The sequence below is a fragment of the Corythoichthys intestinalis genome, chromosome 16 (genome assembly GCF_030265065.1).
Source record: "Corythoichthys intestinalis isolate RoL2023-P3 chromosome 16, ASM3026506v1, whole genome shotgun sequence".
In the NCBI taxonomy this organism is placed as follows: domain Eukaryota; kingdom Metazoa; phylum Chordata; class Actinopteri; order Syngnathiformes; family Syngnathidae; genus Corythoichthys; species Corythoichthys intestinalis.
The window spans coordinates 23,211,145-23,229,097 of record NC_080410.1 but is presented as its reverse complement, the minus strand read 5'-3'; the positions used below and the strand labels follow the sequence as shown (position 1 = coordinate 23,229,097).

The following is a 17,953-nucleotide window of genomic DNA, read 5'->3' as shown; positions in this document are numbered from 1 at the left end:
TCTATGTGTCAATATATGTTTGTCCTAAACTGATGAGACTAAAAAAAATGGTTGTGAACCACTGTTACTGTGTATACTATCTACTTTTAAATCGTTGACATTATGATTTGTTCCATTCGTCTGTATGCAGAACCACAATTTTTGGACTATAAGCCGTTACTTTTTCACCTTGCTCTGAACTCTGCAGCTTACACAGTCCAGTGCGGTTTATCCAAAGGTGGGTGGAGTAGCCAAAAATGTGACTCAAGTAAGAGTCGCCTTACTTAAAAATTCTATTACTCAAGTAAAAGTAGTCATCCAAAAATGTACTCAAGTACAAGTAAAAAAGTATTTGGTGAAAAGAATACTTAAGTAATGAGTAATATTGTGAGTATCTCCTTACGAAGTTAGATTTTTTTAAACAATGGTATTTTTTCATCTATATGAACTGTTCGGTGAGAGAAAAATACAAAAATGAAGCATCATTCGTCCAAAGAGCATGAGTAACTTCTAGTGGAGAAAACATATTTCCTATTATGTACAGTACAATGATACTGTACAATAACCCATTAAATAACCACATTAAGCCAAGGGAATACAAAAAAAAAAAAAAAATCATTCAATTCTGACGAGAGAAAAAAAAAAACCAAAACATAAATGAAGCATTATTCGTCCAAAGAGCACGAGTGCGCTCTGCTGGAGAAAATAATTCCTAGTTTTAATAGTGAAGAGTTCCGTGGTCAATTGTTGCAAAATAAAAACTGGGAAAAAGGTTAAAATCCGTGCTTTCGAGTCATGTTGAGGTCAGCGCTTTATATCAAATACTTCATTTTTAACGGTTGTTTAAAGACACTACATGATTGAACAGGCTGGCGTGAAGATAGAATGGCAAGCTTGTGTCTGATTAGTATAATGGAGTCATGTGATTGTTGTTGCAACGTCTCATTGGTGAAATTGGTAGATCTACTCTTAGCATTGCTGGCTAAAAAAACAAAACAAAACTAATATCTAATCTTTTTAATCTAGAATAAAGAGGATAAATGTAATGACTCTTGTGTAGCCCAAAGCAGCGGAGTAAGAGTAGCGTTTTTTTTCTTCACAAATCTACTCAAGTAAAAGTAAAAAGCGTAGCTTAGTATTACTACTCCTAGAAGTACATTTTTCTCAAAAAGTTATTCAAGTAAATGGAGTACATGTAACGTGTTACTACCGACCTTTAGGTTTATCATAGGTGGGTAGAGTAGCCAATAATTTTACTCGAGTAGCGTTACTTCAAAATAATACTATTTATTCATTAATTTGCCATGCCGCTTATCCTCACAAGGGTTGCTGAGATGCTGGAGCCTATCCCAGCTAACTACCGGCAATAGGCAGGGTACACCCTGAATTGGTTGTCAGCCAATCGCAGGGCTCAGTGAGACAAACAACCAAATACTGTACCTGTGGACAATTTAGAGTGTTCAATCACGTTTTTGGGATGTGTGAGGAAACCGCCATCCTTAGAGAAAACCCATGCAGGCACAGGGAGAACATGCAAACTCCACACAGGAAAGCCCAGGATTGGACCCTTGATCTCAGAACCGTGAGGAGGAGGTGCTAATCACTCGGCCACCGTGCCGCTCAAAATAACATTACTCAAGTAAAAGTTGTCATCAAAAAATGTACTCAAGTATAAAAAAAAAAAAGTATCTGGTAAAAAGAATACTCAAGTAATGACTAATATTGTGAGTATCTCCTTACGAAGTTAGATTTTTTTAAACAATGGTATTTTTTCATCTATATGAACTGTTCGGTGAGAGAAAAATACAAAAATGAAGCATCATTCGTCCAAAGAGCATGAGTAACTTCTAGTGGAGAAAACATATTTCCTATTATGAAACTAAAAAGATCATATATCTGGTTTTCCACGGTCAATCGGTGCCAAATAAAAACTTGGAGAGCAGTTAAAATCTGCGCTTTTGAGTCATGTTGATGGCACCGCTCTATGTCAAATATTTCATTTTTTAAAGGTACTTTAAAGAAGCCACCCAATTGAACAGACCAGTGTGACCATAGAACACAAGCTTGAGTCTGATTGGTATGATGGAGTCATGATATTATTGTTGCAACGTCTCATTGTTGAAGCTGGTAGCGCCACTGTTGCTGTATAAAGAGGAAAACTGTAACGACTAGTGTAGCCCAAAGTAGCGGAATAAATGTAGCGTTTCTTTCTCATAAGTCTACTCAAGTAAAAGTAAAAAGTATGTACTAGTATATACTACTACTCTTAGAAGTACATTTTTCTCAAAACGTTACTCAAGTAAATCTAACGGAGTAAAAGTAATGCGTTACTACCCACCTCTGAGGTTTATATGTGAGTTTTTACAGGCTAATGAGCTGCATGTTTTTTGCTATGAAAATACCTGCAGCTTATAGTCTAGTGTGATTTACTAGTCCTTCTAAAAAAAATAGCATATTATGATAAAGTTCATTATTTTCTGTGGAGTACCGATAAACATTAGACTTTCGTATATTTTAGATTCATTACACACAACTGAAGTAGTTCTAGCCTTTTATTGTTATAACATTGATGATTTTGGCAAAAAAAGTCAAGAAAAACCAGAAATCCCTATCTCAAAAAACTTGCATATTTCATCTGACCAATACAAAAAAGTTTTAATATAAAAAAAAAGTCAACCTTCAATGAATGATATCAGCTATGCACTCAATACTTGGTCGGGAATCCTTTTGCAGAAATGACTGCTTCAATGCGGCGTGGCATGGAGGCAATCAGCCTGTGGCACTGCTGAGGTGTCATGGAGGCCCGGGATGCTTCGATAGCGGCCTTAAGCTCATCCACAGTGTTGGGTCTGGTGTTTCTCAACTTCCTCTTCACAATATCCCACAGATTCTCTATGGGATTCAGGTCAGGAGAGTTGGCAGGCAATTGAGCACATTAATGCCATGGTCAGTAAACCATTTACCAGTGGTTTTGGCACTGTGAGCAGGTACTAGGTCGTGCTGAAAAATGAAATCCTCATCTCCTTAAAGCTTTTCAGCAGATGGAAGCATGAAGTGCTCCAAAAATCTCCTGATAGCTAGCTGCATTGACCCTGCCCTTGATAAAACAGAGTAGACCAACACCAGCAGCTGACATGGCACCCCAGACCATCACTGACTGTGGGTACTTGACACTGGACTTCAGGCATTTTGGCATTTCTTTCTCCCCAGTCTTCCTCCAAACTCTGGCACCTTGATTTCCGAATGACATGCAAAATTTGACCAACAGTCCAGTGCTGCTTCTCTGTAGCCTAGGTCAGGCGCTTCTGCCGGTGTGTCAGGTTCAAAAGTGGCTTGACCTGGGGAATGCGGCACATGTAGCCCATTTCCAGCACACGCCTGTGCACAGTGCCTCTGGATGTTTCTACTCCAGACTCAGTCTACTGTTTCTGCAGGTCCCCCAAGGTCTGCAATCGGCCCTTCTCCACAATCTTTCTCAGGCTGCGGTCACCTCTTCTGGTTGTGCAGCGTTTCCTGCCACACTTTTTTCTTCCCACAGACTTCCCACTGAGGTGCCTTGATACAGCACTCTGGGAACAGCTTATTCGCTCAGAAATTTCTTTCTGTGTCAAAGCATCTTGCTTGAGGGTGTCAATGATGGCCTTCTGGACAGCAGTCAGGTCGGCAGTCATACCCATGACTGCGGTTTTGAGGAATGAACCAGGCTGGGAGTTTTTAAAAGCCTCAGGAATCTTTCACAAGGGTTTTGAGTTAATTTGGTGATTCAGATGATTGGGTTAGTAGCTTCGTTAGTACCTTTTCATGATATGCTAATTTTTTGAGATAGGTATTTTTGGTTTTTCTTGACCTTTTGTCAAAATCATCAATATCAAAACAATAAAAGGCTTGAAGTACTTCACTTGTGTGTAATGAATCTAAAATATATGAAAGTCTAATGTTTATCAGTACATTACAGAAAATAATGAACTTTATCATAATATGCTAATTTTTTGAGAAGGACTAGTATATATGAAGACAGTGGTACATCGACATACGATCGCTTCGGCACACGATCTTTTTGACATTGGAAGTAAAATTTGACTCGCTATTTGTTTCTACTGTACATCCGACGACATTCTTGAAATACGACGATTTTGACAGCGCGCAGTTTCTTTGTTTTCCCGGAAGACGGATGCACGGCTGATTTTCTTGTGAGAGAAATCAACATGGGTTCCAAGAATGTTAGTGCAGGTGGTGAAAAAAGGTGACGCTTACCATTGAAATGAAGACAGAAATGATAGAAAAATATGAGCGTGCTGTGCGCATCCGTGTACTGGTTCGACAATACAATGCCTCCGTTCTCATCAGTCCTCCTCCGACCTCCATTCGCCAGTCTTTATAAGTTAAGGTGACAATTATTATTATTGTAACATCACCAGAGAAATCGCCTACTTCGTTAGGTTTTTAATCATTTATTTCAGAACTTGTGCAACACAACACGCCTACTGTCCGCCGAAGTTGACACCAACAGAACATTAAAAGAGAAAGTAAAATCTCTACCGAACCTTATCGATCTTACTGTGATGTCAGCCACGCGGTGTGTTCAGGTACAGTGTGCAAAACACGTCCGCCACATTAGAACCCGATTTGTTATTACAGGTATTATTATTACTATTATTATGTCATTATTCCCGATTTTTATTGTTATATTTATTGGTTATTTATTTGGATATTGGATATTTTTTTAGTTGTTTTGCTCTGTGAAATTGGTATTTGCAATAGTACCAGCGGTATTTATTAAGGATTTAGTGTACGTTTTCGGGCTGTGGAATGAATTAATGGAGTTGTAATAAACGATGTATTACTCACAAAAATTAAAGGAACACTTTGTTCCTTTAATTTTTGTGAGCATTATATATTCTTATGGGAAAATCTTGCTTGGCATACGACCATTTAGACTTACAAACAAGGTCCTGGAACGAATTAACTTTGTATGTAGAGATACCACTGTATACTGTTTTTTTTCGTCACATTTGGTGGCTAATACTCAAGTGTACCTTTTAGTCCAAAAATTACAGTCATGGACTTTGACGTAATTTTCATCACTGCAAATGAGTACAAAAAAAATATTTGTAATAAATAAATAGTTGTTCAACGCAACAAATTGGTTTTTGGCAGCAATGCAGACTGAAATGAAAAATGTCTTCTTTAAAGAATTGCCAATATAGTTAATAAATGTTTTATGATGGCAATAATTTTATCCTGGAACGGATGCATTCACTTGACATGATTTCCTACAGGGGGGGCACTTCTAATGTCAACTTTTGACCTGGAGGACCTCGACTGAGCATGGTTCAAAGTTCAAAGACAGAAGAGGCATAAATTAAAAGGCCTGCGAGGCGTCCATATTGGGGTCTGTTTTAAATTAACACTTGAAATATGGGGAGAGAGACTATCTGTATCATAATTCTACAATCGGAGCTAACTCATCGTGGGCTTGCAGTCCGTAGTCTTTGAAGGCCTGACACCCGAGCTCAGTATCGAGGACAGGAGCCGAGCCATGAATATGACAGCGTAAAGACGCCCCATTGGGATAATCCCCCCGCCCCTTGGCGTGTCTGGCTAACATCCTCGCGGCTCGTAACGTCGATGCTTCGTATTCATTCGCCACGGATGAACGCGTCTGTCTCTTCTGTTGTTACTGGGAAGCGTAACTCTGGCTTCCAGACCATTATAACCATTTGCAGGTGAACCCGCCACACAACCGGTCCCGATCTTGCATCTTGGCCCATGCTTCAATCCCCTGGCGAAGCGCCGTACGGTGCATACAGGGTGCAACCAAAGAAAAGAAATGGCTGCATTCCATTAGCGTGGCGTTCCAAGTGGCAGCAGGTGAAGACGGTTTGTCTGTGAAGATGTGCAACATCTGGACTTTATAACCACCTCGTGATCAATAACACATTCCTTGGATTTCTCCAGTTCTGATGTTGCAATATGGTGAATACATTTTTGTGTGTGTTTCAGGACATTTGAGCTATTCAAGAATCTCAGATGCACTAACAGAGCTGCGTACGTATAATATATTTACAGTATGTACAGTACACGCCAAAAATTTGGACACACCTCATTCAATGCAACACAAGCGAAGGCCCCAACCCCATTGCTAAAGCAATAAATTCCACTAATTAACCCTTAAAGGCATAGCTGCGAAGTCAAAAACAATTTTAGGTGACTCTCTCTTGAAGCTCATCATGAGAATGGCAAATATTGTGCAAAAAAGTAATCAGAGTAAATGCTGGCTACTTTGAAGATACTAGAATATTATACATGTTTATAGCAATTTCACCTTTTTTTTTTTACATAAGTACATAATTCCACACATGTTTATTCAGTTTTATTACCTTCAGTGACAATTTACAATATAAATAGTCGTGAAAATAAGCACAACACACACAGAAGGTGTGTCCAAACCTTTGGCCTGTTCTGCACATCTATTGTATAAAATTGCCATTGTAAGGGCATTAAACGTTATTAAATCATTTTTCCACATTTTCATGATATTTTTCAAATTTAATATGGTTGAAAATTGAGTATTACATTACATGTTATTTAATGTTGGTATCTTTGAATTTTTGATGCATTGCCATGGTCTTTAATTTATTGCCATCTCATTAAATGTGTGCTATTTTGTTAAATATTCTTTTCAGTCCCATTGGTTGTACATTTTACGTTTCAGCTTAATTTAATTTTTTTAAAGCAAAAAATCCGTTATACGCTAATTTTAATATTCAAATTAACAGTATTTGCGGACGCTAACAATTATAAGTAATAATAATTGACCACAGCATCCCGTCTCTCTATTAGCCTCCTTTTTTCGGGAGTGGGGGGGGGGGTCCCTTATTTCTATTTCTGAAAGGTGGCAACCCTACTTTGGAAACAGTTCCCAAATTACTGCAGCATTTCTTTCAGTAAAAGACAATAAAAGTAAAGTAGACGTAGTGAACTGACCAGAGATTGCTGCACCTGTCCAGCGCCCTTCCTCTGGATAGCAGTCCTGCTCTTGCAGGCTCAAAGTTGTTGTGTTCGTTAACGTTTCGTCTTCACGTTTTATCAGGTTTGAGGTATTGAAACTGGCCGATTTAACTCCACATCTCGAAACTTTCAGGCCGCATATCTTGCACGCAGCCATTGATTTTAATTGACAGGATTTCTATTTTGAAATATTTCACGACCGCCGCCAAGTCGGCATGTCGGCCATGTCATTGGTCAGAAGTGGCTATTGGCCCGTTCTCATTGGTCTGGAGCAGGCCAATAGCGATAGCTGTTTGGTGTTCACGTGTCATCACACAACACAGAGACAAAGGGTAGTGAGCGCCAGGAGAAAAAAAAAGGCTGCGGTCAAATGTTATAATAATGGACCGGTAAATGGTATCGGCGCCGTATTTGTTGGTACTCGCCGATACCACCATTTTAGGCCGGATCGGCGCCCCCTGCCGATACTAGTATCGGTATCGGTGCATCTTTAATAATTATCAGTAATTGCAAAAACAGACAGGAGCCTGGGAGAAGTTCTTCTGCTAGAATCTCACAAAATATGTCCAAATCCTTGCAGAAGAAGGTTGTTTGGGCCACTGATAGAGTCTCGAGACTTCGTGTGAGCAGTTCATTGCTACACATTGAGATGGCGTGAGGAAAACCCAGAAAATCTTTGCAATATATGGCGAGGATAGTGTTGTCTCTATTGGAGTGCTGGCGAGGTGTTCTGGAAATTACGTCATTAGGTCAATTACCGCAGTTTCCCGAATATGACGCGTACTTTTTTTCCCCAAAATCAACTTGTAAAATCATGGTGCGCATTATAAACGGGTACATGGATGGAGACAGAAATATATACATATTCCATATATATATAAACCGATTTTTGTTTATTGACACGGCCACGTTGTGTTGAAGAAACGTATGCAGCGATCCGTTGCCGAGCATTACGGTACGTGACGTCACCATTTTGTTTCGGTAATACTTCACTCTGATCGGCCGAATGATTTCGTCTGTGTTAAATTCTGCTTTTTTCACTCTTCATAAAGCACAGAATTTAGTTTCTTGAACTCATTTTAGTCAACGTTTATTGCAGCTCCGCAACTCGGACCATAACAAATGTAACAACAGACTTCCTGTGTGTGTCCGTCAACTATATCTGTCCCTCGGGAAACTCAAACCCAAATAACAATAGTTCCTATTGTTACTGTCGTGTTGACAGCGATGAGCGCTCTCGGATTTCCGATTTACGTTCTCACTTTCATTTTACCGTATCAATCCATGGAAGAAACATTTATTCATCATGATGAAACGAGCAAGTTATACAGCAGCCTTTAAAAGAAAAGTCACATCTGTTTTGTTTTCTCCTAGATTCTGGTAAGTTGGAGAAGTTGTCAAATCATATTATTACCGTAAATATTGTCAGTTTATGGTAATGTTTTGAACTACCAATATGCTATGCTTGTGCTGTGTTTCACGAGTCAGTAAAATGACATTTCTGTATCTGTACACGAGCTCGGTTTTCTTGTATTCTTTTATTTATTGGTGCTAAAGTTAGGGTGCACGTTATAAACGGGTACAATGATTTGGGGTGCGCATTATACACGGGTGCGCCTTATATTTGGGAAATTACGGTAATTTTGTTTTTTTGGAAAGTGAGTTTTGACACAGCGAATGATGCATTCAATACAATTTAACTAAGAATTGAACTCTTCATCTTCCCTTTACCACTGACTTCTCAGTCACTTACTGATGATGCACCATCAGGAACAATGGGGGTGGGGGTGGGCTTTCAGTTACATTTATTGCCAAATGTACCACATTTGAGACACTTAGAATTTCCTGATTTTGAGACAAATTAAGAAGGTTGAAATTCCTTTCTCAAAAAATTGATGGATGCAAGTCAACACATGGATCCACAGGTTCCATGAGGGGAAAAAAAAAAAAAAAAATCAGGATTTAGCGAGGGCTATATAGTATATACAGTATATCATATTTATCATATATACAGGGTGTCCATAAAGTCTCTTTAACATTTCAAAAATTTATTAAAAATGCAATTGATTAGATATTTTATTCAGATTTGTTTTATTGTATTCAGCGTTCATTGAAGTTGTTTTTTTATACCTCTTTTAATACACTTCTACATGGGCACCATTAGTTGCACGAAGCACATCGAGACGGTACTCGATTTCTTGTCATGTTATACGTGTGGCACCACAACTGAATGACCTTCAACTAATCATCATTTTTCAGCATGATGGTGCACCACCACATTGGGGGCTGCATGTTCGTGGGTTCCTCAATCAAACATTTCCAGACCGATGGATTGGAAGGGATGGGCCGATTCCTTGGCTGCCACGTTCACCAGATATGACTCCCCTGGACTTTTTATGGGGCTATGTTAAAGATATCGTGTATCGAACAAAGATAAGGGACATTACTGACCTTAAATGAAGGATTACTGATGCCATTGCCACAATTGATGAGGCTATGCTACAGCGAACATGGCAAGAAATCGAGTACCGTCTTGATGTGCTTCGTGCAACTAATGGTGCCCATGTAGACGTGTATTAAAAAGGTAAAAAAAAAAACTTTAATAAATGCTGAATACAGTACAACAAATCTGAATAAAATATCTAATCAATTGCATTTTTAATACATTTTTGAAATGGTAAAGAGACTTTATGGACACCCTGTATATCATTTTTATTTCTCTTTTTTACAAATTTGAAAAAAAAGCTTCCATTAAGACCTTATTTGTCAAATTTTGGGATTCTCTGACAATTACATCATGCTGGAGGCCTTTAAGGGTTAAGGATACTTTAACTTGGACACAAGAGCGGAAGATCAAACCACAAGACTCTGGGTTGGGATATGACGACCCTCCCACCTGAGCCATGTCAGCCCTAAGTGACCGGTTTATATTGTAAGGTGTCAGGAAGTGACTGGGGGTCACTCAGAGGTGCCCAAAGGGCCGATGGTCTCGGAGGAGCAAGGTCGGAAGTAGACGGCGTCCTTCAGGGATCAATAAGGGATCTTGGCTGTGAAACTAAATCACTCTCTCTGCAGTTGCTGGTGCCAGTGGGGATGAGATGGGCTGTGTGTGTGGTGGTCGTTGTTTGTTGGGTCAGCAGAAAATCAAAGATCAGTCATAGAGGTAGTTGTGTCAATGCTGAGAAGCATGCAAAGTGTTAGGATTTGATAAATTAGAAATGCTACTAGCATGTCAGGTCAGGTGATCTGATCTAAAGTCCCTGTGAAGTGAAAATGGCTGATTAATTTCACACACCACGACAAAGGGTGTTTGCAAACAGCCATGCTGAATTTGAGTGATTATAAAATAAGGTTCAAAATTGTGAAAAATGAAACTTTTCTATTCCATCTTCAACACTTTGGCGGAGTCGCATGCTGGCTGCCTTTTGGCCATTTTTTTTTCTATCTCACTCGTTCACGTGCTCTCCTTGCTTGCACTCACGGCAGACAACAAAGCATACTAAAGCGGCCAGCCTATACACGCTGTCGGTTATAAGTGACTTCATGACACGTACCTGAATACGATACTGGATAGTTCATTTGAAGAGGAGTTTGATTGACAGAAGCGATTGTAATTAAGTGACAACGCACACAGTAGATGGCAAACTTTATCCAGGTCCCACATACATTTTGATCTATTTTATGAATTAACCAGTAGAAAATTTCGAAATCCCACGGGAGTTCACCATTAAACACAGAAGTGGAAAAAGTACGACAGTATGCATGAGTTCTTTCTTTCTTTCTTTTTTAAACATTTGTACCTCTACTAAACTCATTCACTGCCATTGACAGCAATAGACATTAAATCCATTTTACCTGGGAAGGTTGGCATTGAATGATCATGTTTCAGTGCCATTGATTCAGATAGCTGCCAAATCCATTTGGACAGGGTGGGCTGACAGCAAGGGTGTAGGTTTGCATAGGGACAGTAGGGAGATAACACTACCAACTTTTCAGGATGCTCAAATTGTCCCCACTAACTTTTAAGCAACCTTATTTGAATTACATAATGATTATAATTGATGATGATAAATATTAATGATAGTAATTTATAATGTCATATGTTGTAAGAATAGAATTGACCCTTCCATTGTTAAGTGAATTACTGTATTTTCATAATGTTCAGACTTATATTTACCCCTTTCCACTTGCTGAATGTGCCAGTCCATTTTCTCCCCTCAAATGCACGTTTAATTGGCTGATGACTAGAACAAACAAACACGCACACTCACACAACCCTGACAGAAATACATGTCAACATGCCGCCTCCTCCACCCCCTTCAAAGACTAGGGATATTAGAATTTTTTTTTCGGCCAGCCACAGCAACAGCCACTGTAAGTAGACCTCAATGTTGTGGAGGTTGGGAACACGCCACTAATTTTGCTAATGAAAGTCAGACCTGCATCACAGTTAGTACATCAAACTGTGTGAGCTTGCTAACCTGCAAAACTCGAGTAGGAAGCAGCTTAGAGAAGTTTCCTCCTGTACTGTATGTGTTTTCTAGCGTTAACGTCAATTCAACTGTGCATTTATTCATTAATGAAATATATTTGTTTTTTTTCCATCATTCATTTAAAAATAATTTTATTTGCAGCCTATGCAGACATTTATTAAAAAAAAAAAAACACACAAAAACACAACACTGTAAATTTCCTTTAAATGAAGAAAGGGCGGTCTCCCCCATTTTCTCCCTTGAAAATAACAATTTTAACTTTTTTTCATTTTTACGTAGGCAACACATCAGCATATTTTTGAGAAATGTAGCCTTGACCCCCGTTCACCCAATCTGTTTGGTCTTATTAAAGTCCCGTCCCCAGCAAAAATTTTATATGCAGGTTATGCTGTTATAGTGTCCCTACCAATGTTGAGACCAAACTTACGCCCTTGGCTGACAGCAATTCCAGTGAGTTCTAATCAGTAAATTAAGGAGTTAGACTCCTTTGGCAACCACTGCCTAAAGTTCAATTCATGAGCATATAAACTCATCAATGTCTCCCTCTTGTGGCTGATGACAGTATTGAGATATTCATAAATCAGTGCTGAACTAAACTACGGTATGCAGAATATGCAGAGCACATGGAGCCCAACATGCTGTATGCAATAAAAAATAAATTAAAAAAAATTTTTTTTTTTACTGTATTAGCTTTTTCCAGCCAATGTGTACATATGTTTCCTTTGTATAATATAATTTGAACATATTTATGCATAAATAAATATATTTCAAATCTATTTTTGCATCTTGATAATTTAATGTCATTCAAATTTGTAGGTAATTATTTGAATGAATGAAGATCCACTTCTAATCCACAAATTAGTAACAATCATGTGACGTCACAGAAAGTAAGACAGTAACTGAGCGAGACAAATGAGGTGTTCTCCACTCGGTTCCTAACCTGTGGTTAAATCGAATTCGCGTCGTGACTGCAGCGTGTCTTTATTACCTCCCTGTCGTGCACCTGCAAGGGAGGGAGAGAGGCAAAAAGAGAGGGGGGAGAGAAAAGAGAGCAAGGAAGAGAGAGGGGGACTCACTTCTCCTCCTCTTCCTCTGCATTGCACTTGCATCCGAGCCTCATTCCGGACAGGACACTCTGCTCCTCCTCCTCTTCTTCTTGATGCTGCAGTGGACTCGCTGACTTGAAGAGAAAAAAGAGAAAATAAGAACGTTAATTTGGGATGAAAATGAGAATATAGATACTCTTCTTGTTCCTCTTTGCAGTTTTGGGATTTTTTTGGACAGCACATTCAAACAGGATGACTTATTTTCCAACACTGGTGATCATGTATACCCTGGTAAGTACCTTAATACTTTTTATTTAGGAATTTTGGAGTTTGAGTGACTTCTTTGCCACTTGTGTGCAATAAAATGGACACATTCATTACAAAGCATGCACGTACAAATGTGTAAGATTTTTGGACCTCTACACAAGCTTCTGCAAACTATGGATCAGGGACTCAAAATGGATCCCCTGGCAGTTTTGTCTGTGATCCAAACCCTGATTTGTATTATTCAAGTTACTTTTTACTACTTCCATTCATGAAATAAGTGATTCCCAAACACTGTGACAAATAAGTGTGCTGCGAAAGCTCTTTCGTTGTGCTGGTTTTACTTAAAGGAAAAAATAGCTGACCCCATCTTGTGCTTATAAGTTAAAGAAAGCATGGTGCCTAAAGATAAACAACCAATTAGGTGGACAGTAGGCATAATTTACGAGGCGTCAATAATCTATAGCTCCGCGGAAGACACTTTCCTGCAACTTCTCACTGACATTTTGTCTTGTTACAGAAGAAGAGCAACCTTTATGAAGCGGTAATATAACTGATTGATTATTACCACCTTATTAGTTACACCTTTTGTTTCTGATTAGTGTTTTTCTTGGGCATATCTTGCATATTATGTTTGAAAACATTTATTTATTTATTTTACAAACTAAATAGAATGTATCATGTGCAACTATCTATTCATGATGACTTTTCAATTTTGGGTAGGGAAGGCGATTGCAAAGTTTCCCTTTAAATGATGAACGGGTTTGCAACTGTGGCTCTAGGGCCCAAAATGGGTCCTGGCAGGATTTTTGTCTGGGTCTAAATATTGATCTGTTTTTAAATGTGTGGAATCTGTAGATGTCTTGGCAAGCTGCGATCTATTTTAGAATGTGTTAAGAGTTAAACTATTACGAAAAGTTTCCCAAACTTTGTGTCAGGGATCCAAAGTGCCCATCATTCATCTTATAATGATATTACGTGATGTGCATATACTGTGGATGCTATGGCAATACCATATACTGTATACTGTATGAATGCATACATTTTTTGTGCGCATGATGGCACAGTGGATGGATAGTTCTTATATAGCACATTTATCTACATGGTTACCAATGTTGTTAATAACGGCATAAGAGTATAACTGCTTTACTAATGGCGTTATTTTTTTCAGTAGTAATCTAATTACCGTATTGGCCCGAATATAAGACAGCCTGATTATAAGACGACCCTCTTTTTTTCAAGACTCAAGTTTGAAAAAAGACTTTTTGAACACCAAATTAATTTTTATACAGAAAATAATTACAGTACATCCGAAACAAACGATTATAACAATATATTTGAGAGAAAAAGCATGTTATTTTGCCTCATTTAAATCTTAATATCTGAACATTTAAATATGTAAACAAAAGTGCAATCACATTATTAAATGAATGGCTTCTGGTTTTTGAAATGTAAATAAACCAATCTATTGTGAAACAACAAAATTGCAATAACTGCATTAACCATCAAAGTGAAGTCTAACTGTAACCGTAGTCTTGAAACAAATCTGAATAAGGAAAAACATTGCAATAAAATAATGCAAACTGGTTAAACTTGAGAGTAGCTGAGATCTGTCATGACAGAACATTGCTTCAATGATATCTGGCGCCATCTAGTGTCGTGAATGGGTATAACGTCTAGACCGCGAATATAAGACGACCCCCTCTTTTTCAGTCTTATTTCAATGCAAAAACCACCATCTTATATTCGGGCCAATACGGTAATTACTTTTCTTATCTTGGCAACGGCGTTACCATTAGTGAGGATGTAAAGGTGTGCGTTACTACGTTGGTTGAAAGACGTGAGAAAAGTCAGAGACACGAATTCACGGAGACGAGATAGCAGAGCGGGAGTGGGGAGGAGGGAAGGGAGTTGTGACGCCATTGCAAACGTGATGCTAGGTGGCTCCAATAATACCTGACTGCAGCCGATAGTCTACAAACTACGCCCACATGATACTACGGTACGTATATATAGAACTAGATGCGAAATGACAGACACGGCTGCATTAGCACATGTATAGAGAAGTTGATGCAAAATAATAGATTCACCGGCGTTAGTAAACAGCCGCCATCTTAAAGCAGTATACTTCTCAGGAAGGCTCTGTTGTAGAGAACCTTCTTAAGTAACTTTTTATCTAAAATACTCCTAAATTGGTAAAATCTTGACTTGAATTTATCTTTAAATGATGAATCCGTTTTAAAACTTTCTCATGTCGAAAGTAGACAACAGAAGGGAACTTAATGCAATTACGGGAGCAATTTTAACTCATTCACTCCCAGCCATTTTCACCGGAGCAAGGCCCTTCGCTCCCGGCTGTTTTCCTGGATTTTGACAGATTTTTTGGTGCTGCTGCTATGCAAGGTGCTGCCAACCAATTGGGAAAATTGGTTGGCAAATTGAAAACAAAAATCCTGCCAGGACCCATTTTGGGCCCTAGAGCCACAGTTGCAAACCCGTTCATCATTTAAAGGGAAACTTTGCAATCGCCTTCCCTACCCAAAATTGGCAAATTAGGGTTCAGTGCCTTGCCCAAGGGCACACCAACAATCGTACCACTAACTCCTTGGTCCCAGGACAACTCCATCTACCAAGTGCGCCACGACCGCCCGTGACTGGTTCGCATGTCGCCTCACAGTTCTGAGAACAATCCTGGAGTCTGACCTTCAAGTTTGCATGTTCTCCCCGTGCCTGTGTGGTTTCTTCCCAAAAACATGCGTTTAGGTTGGTTGGATACTGAATTTTCTCTAGGTGTGAATGTGTGTGTGAAAGGTTGTCTATTTGTGCTCTGTGATTGGCTGGCAACCAGTTTAATTCCTGCCTGCTGCCTACAGTCAGATGGAATAAACGCCAGCACATCCAACAACCCTTGTGAGAATGGGGGTGTCACATAATGAATGACTGAATTCATGTTTGCATACAGTATATAGGATTGGAATGATTAAGCAACGTTTCCCAAACTGTGAGTAGTGGGACAATCACCTCCACTCAGTTTCCGAAATTGATTTGAGTCATGCTTGTTGTAAATCTTTTTCATGTTTTATATTTGGTATTTGTAGTAATTGTGGCTGTACATGATATAGCTTGGTTATTAGGCAAATCCAGTCAGATTGACGTTTGTTAAAGGGAACCACGGATAGAAGGTCATGTAGTTCTTAAAAGATAAATCTTATATATCCTATATCTAATCTTATAATAATTTGATATTCAAACCCCTCTAAATGTTTTCGTTTCAATAAAATTTGTAAAGTTATTTGAACTAGTAGGTCGCCATTGTTGTTGACGTCGCAGTGTGGTGACGTCACATGGCCACGCTGCCGGAACTCCACATGCCACTCTTTCAAAAAAAAAAAAAAAACAAGAGCATGTCACTCTTTAATAACGTAAGGTAGTGATTTAAAAATGCCACAAGGTGTCAATGTCGAGTTTTAAATTAATTAGGGATCAAGCCAATAAGTGCACTTTGTCCCTTGACTGACGCCATAGTTTTCCTTTAATCCACATTGGGGTGTAAGGCAGAGAGAAAAGAGAGTGGACACAGGCGTTCAGATTCGTAGCTCGGACCCCGCCGTTTATTGGCATAAGCTTCGGCACCTCCTTCACAACAAACAAAAGTATCATATAGTGAAAATACAACAAAATTGTCACGGAACGCGGGCAGGCAGATGGTGTGGACCCAAATGCAGGGAAACAAAAAGCAGCAAGGCAGGTGGCGGTGAACTCAGAAAACGTTTTAATAATAACTAACAAAACACAAAGTACAACCAAAAGGACTGGGGATCAAAAAGGCAATGTTCAAACAAAACTTACTTTACTGGAGGGACTAGTACACGAGGGCTTGGACAGGACTTCGATTTTGACACTGACAATGACGCAACAAGGAGTGAAAAGAAACAGAGCTTATATACACACACGCAGACAAGGAGTAACGAGACAACGAGGAACAGCTGTGTTACACAGGAGGATGCAGGTTGGAGGATACACTAGAAGCAGGTACAACAGGTGAATTCAATGAGGAATCACCGGAACACACTGAGGAGGGAACCAACACAAAACCTAACAAAAACTGGCATAAGCTTCGGCACCTCCTTCACAACAAACAAAAGTATCATATAGTGAAAATACAACAAATAATATTCAAATCTTCAAAAAAAAATTTCAAAAAAAGAAAAGTGTTCCAATCTGTATTAATGAGGCCCTATTCTTAAACAGTTAAACAACAATGCAAAGAGAACTGGCATTCACAAATTCACAATCAAAATAGATATGCAAAATACACATTAAAACTTACTCAGACTTTGGTCAAACTCAGTTTCAACATTTTAGCAACTCGTTTAGCTCAACAAATACACTGGATGGCAATATTTAGTCACAATATACAAACTATGATGCTGGGAGCCATTATCAGGAGTCTTGTTTGTTGTGAAGACAACCCTCAAATGAACGTAAATCACAATGGACCCTCACTAAACAGGAAACTATGGCGTCAGTCGAGGGACAAAACGCATTCATTGGCTTGATCTCTTATTAATTTAAAACTCGCTATTGACACCTTGTGGCGTATTTAAATCACTACCTTACATAGCTAAAGAGTGACACTGTGAAGTACGGCAGCATGTCCTTATGACGTCATTGCCCTGCGACGTCAACAACAATGGCAGTCTATTTTTTATTTAAAATTTTACAAATTTTATTAAAACGAAAACATTAAGAGGGGTTTTAATATCAAATTATTATAACTCGTACTAACATTTTTTTTTTTTTTTTAAGAACTACATGTCTTTCTATCTGTGGTACCCTTTAATACATTTAAATGTGTAATAACTATGATGTCGACTGTATTTATTTCATGTCACTTAAGATGATTGATTTAGTCTTTGACTTAAGATTTTTTTTTTTTCATTTTCATGAAACAAATAAGGCAATCGTCATAATCTGTCTTTATGGGTTACGTCTCTTTAGTCACGGATCAAGCGGTTTTGCAATCATCTCAAGTTTGCCGGCCCGCTGCGGCTGGAAACTTGACAGTGATCATTGAGGACTTTTTGAATGACAGTGAAGCATGAGCACAGCGGCTGGCGGAATTGGTGCGGCCGTGTTGCCAACCAGCTGTGCTGTGAC

At 38.9% G+C, this 17,953-nt stretch overlaps 1 protein-coding gene across 1 annotated transcript in view; it reads left to right on the top strand.

The window, feature by feature from the left end:
* Positions 1-12,603: 12,603 nt before the first annotated feature.
* ngfra (nerve growth factor receptor a (TNFR superfamily, member 16)) overlaps positions 12,604-17,953 on the top strand; it is a 60,071-nt gene continuing 54,721 nt past the window's right edge. The window contains exon 1 of the mRNA XM_057817511.1: positions 12,604-12,820. Coding sequence (XP_057673494.1) covers positions 12,782-12,820 — 39 coding nt within the window. The 5' untranslated portion in view covers positions 12,604-12,781. The remainder of the gene's footprint in view (positions 12,821-17,953) is intronic.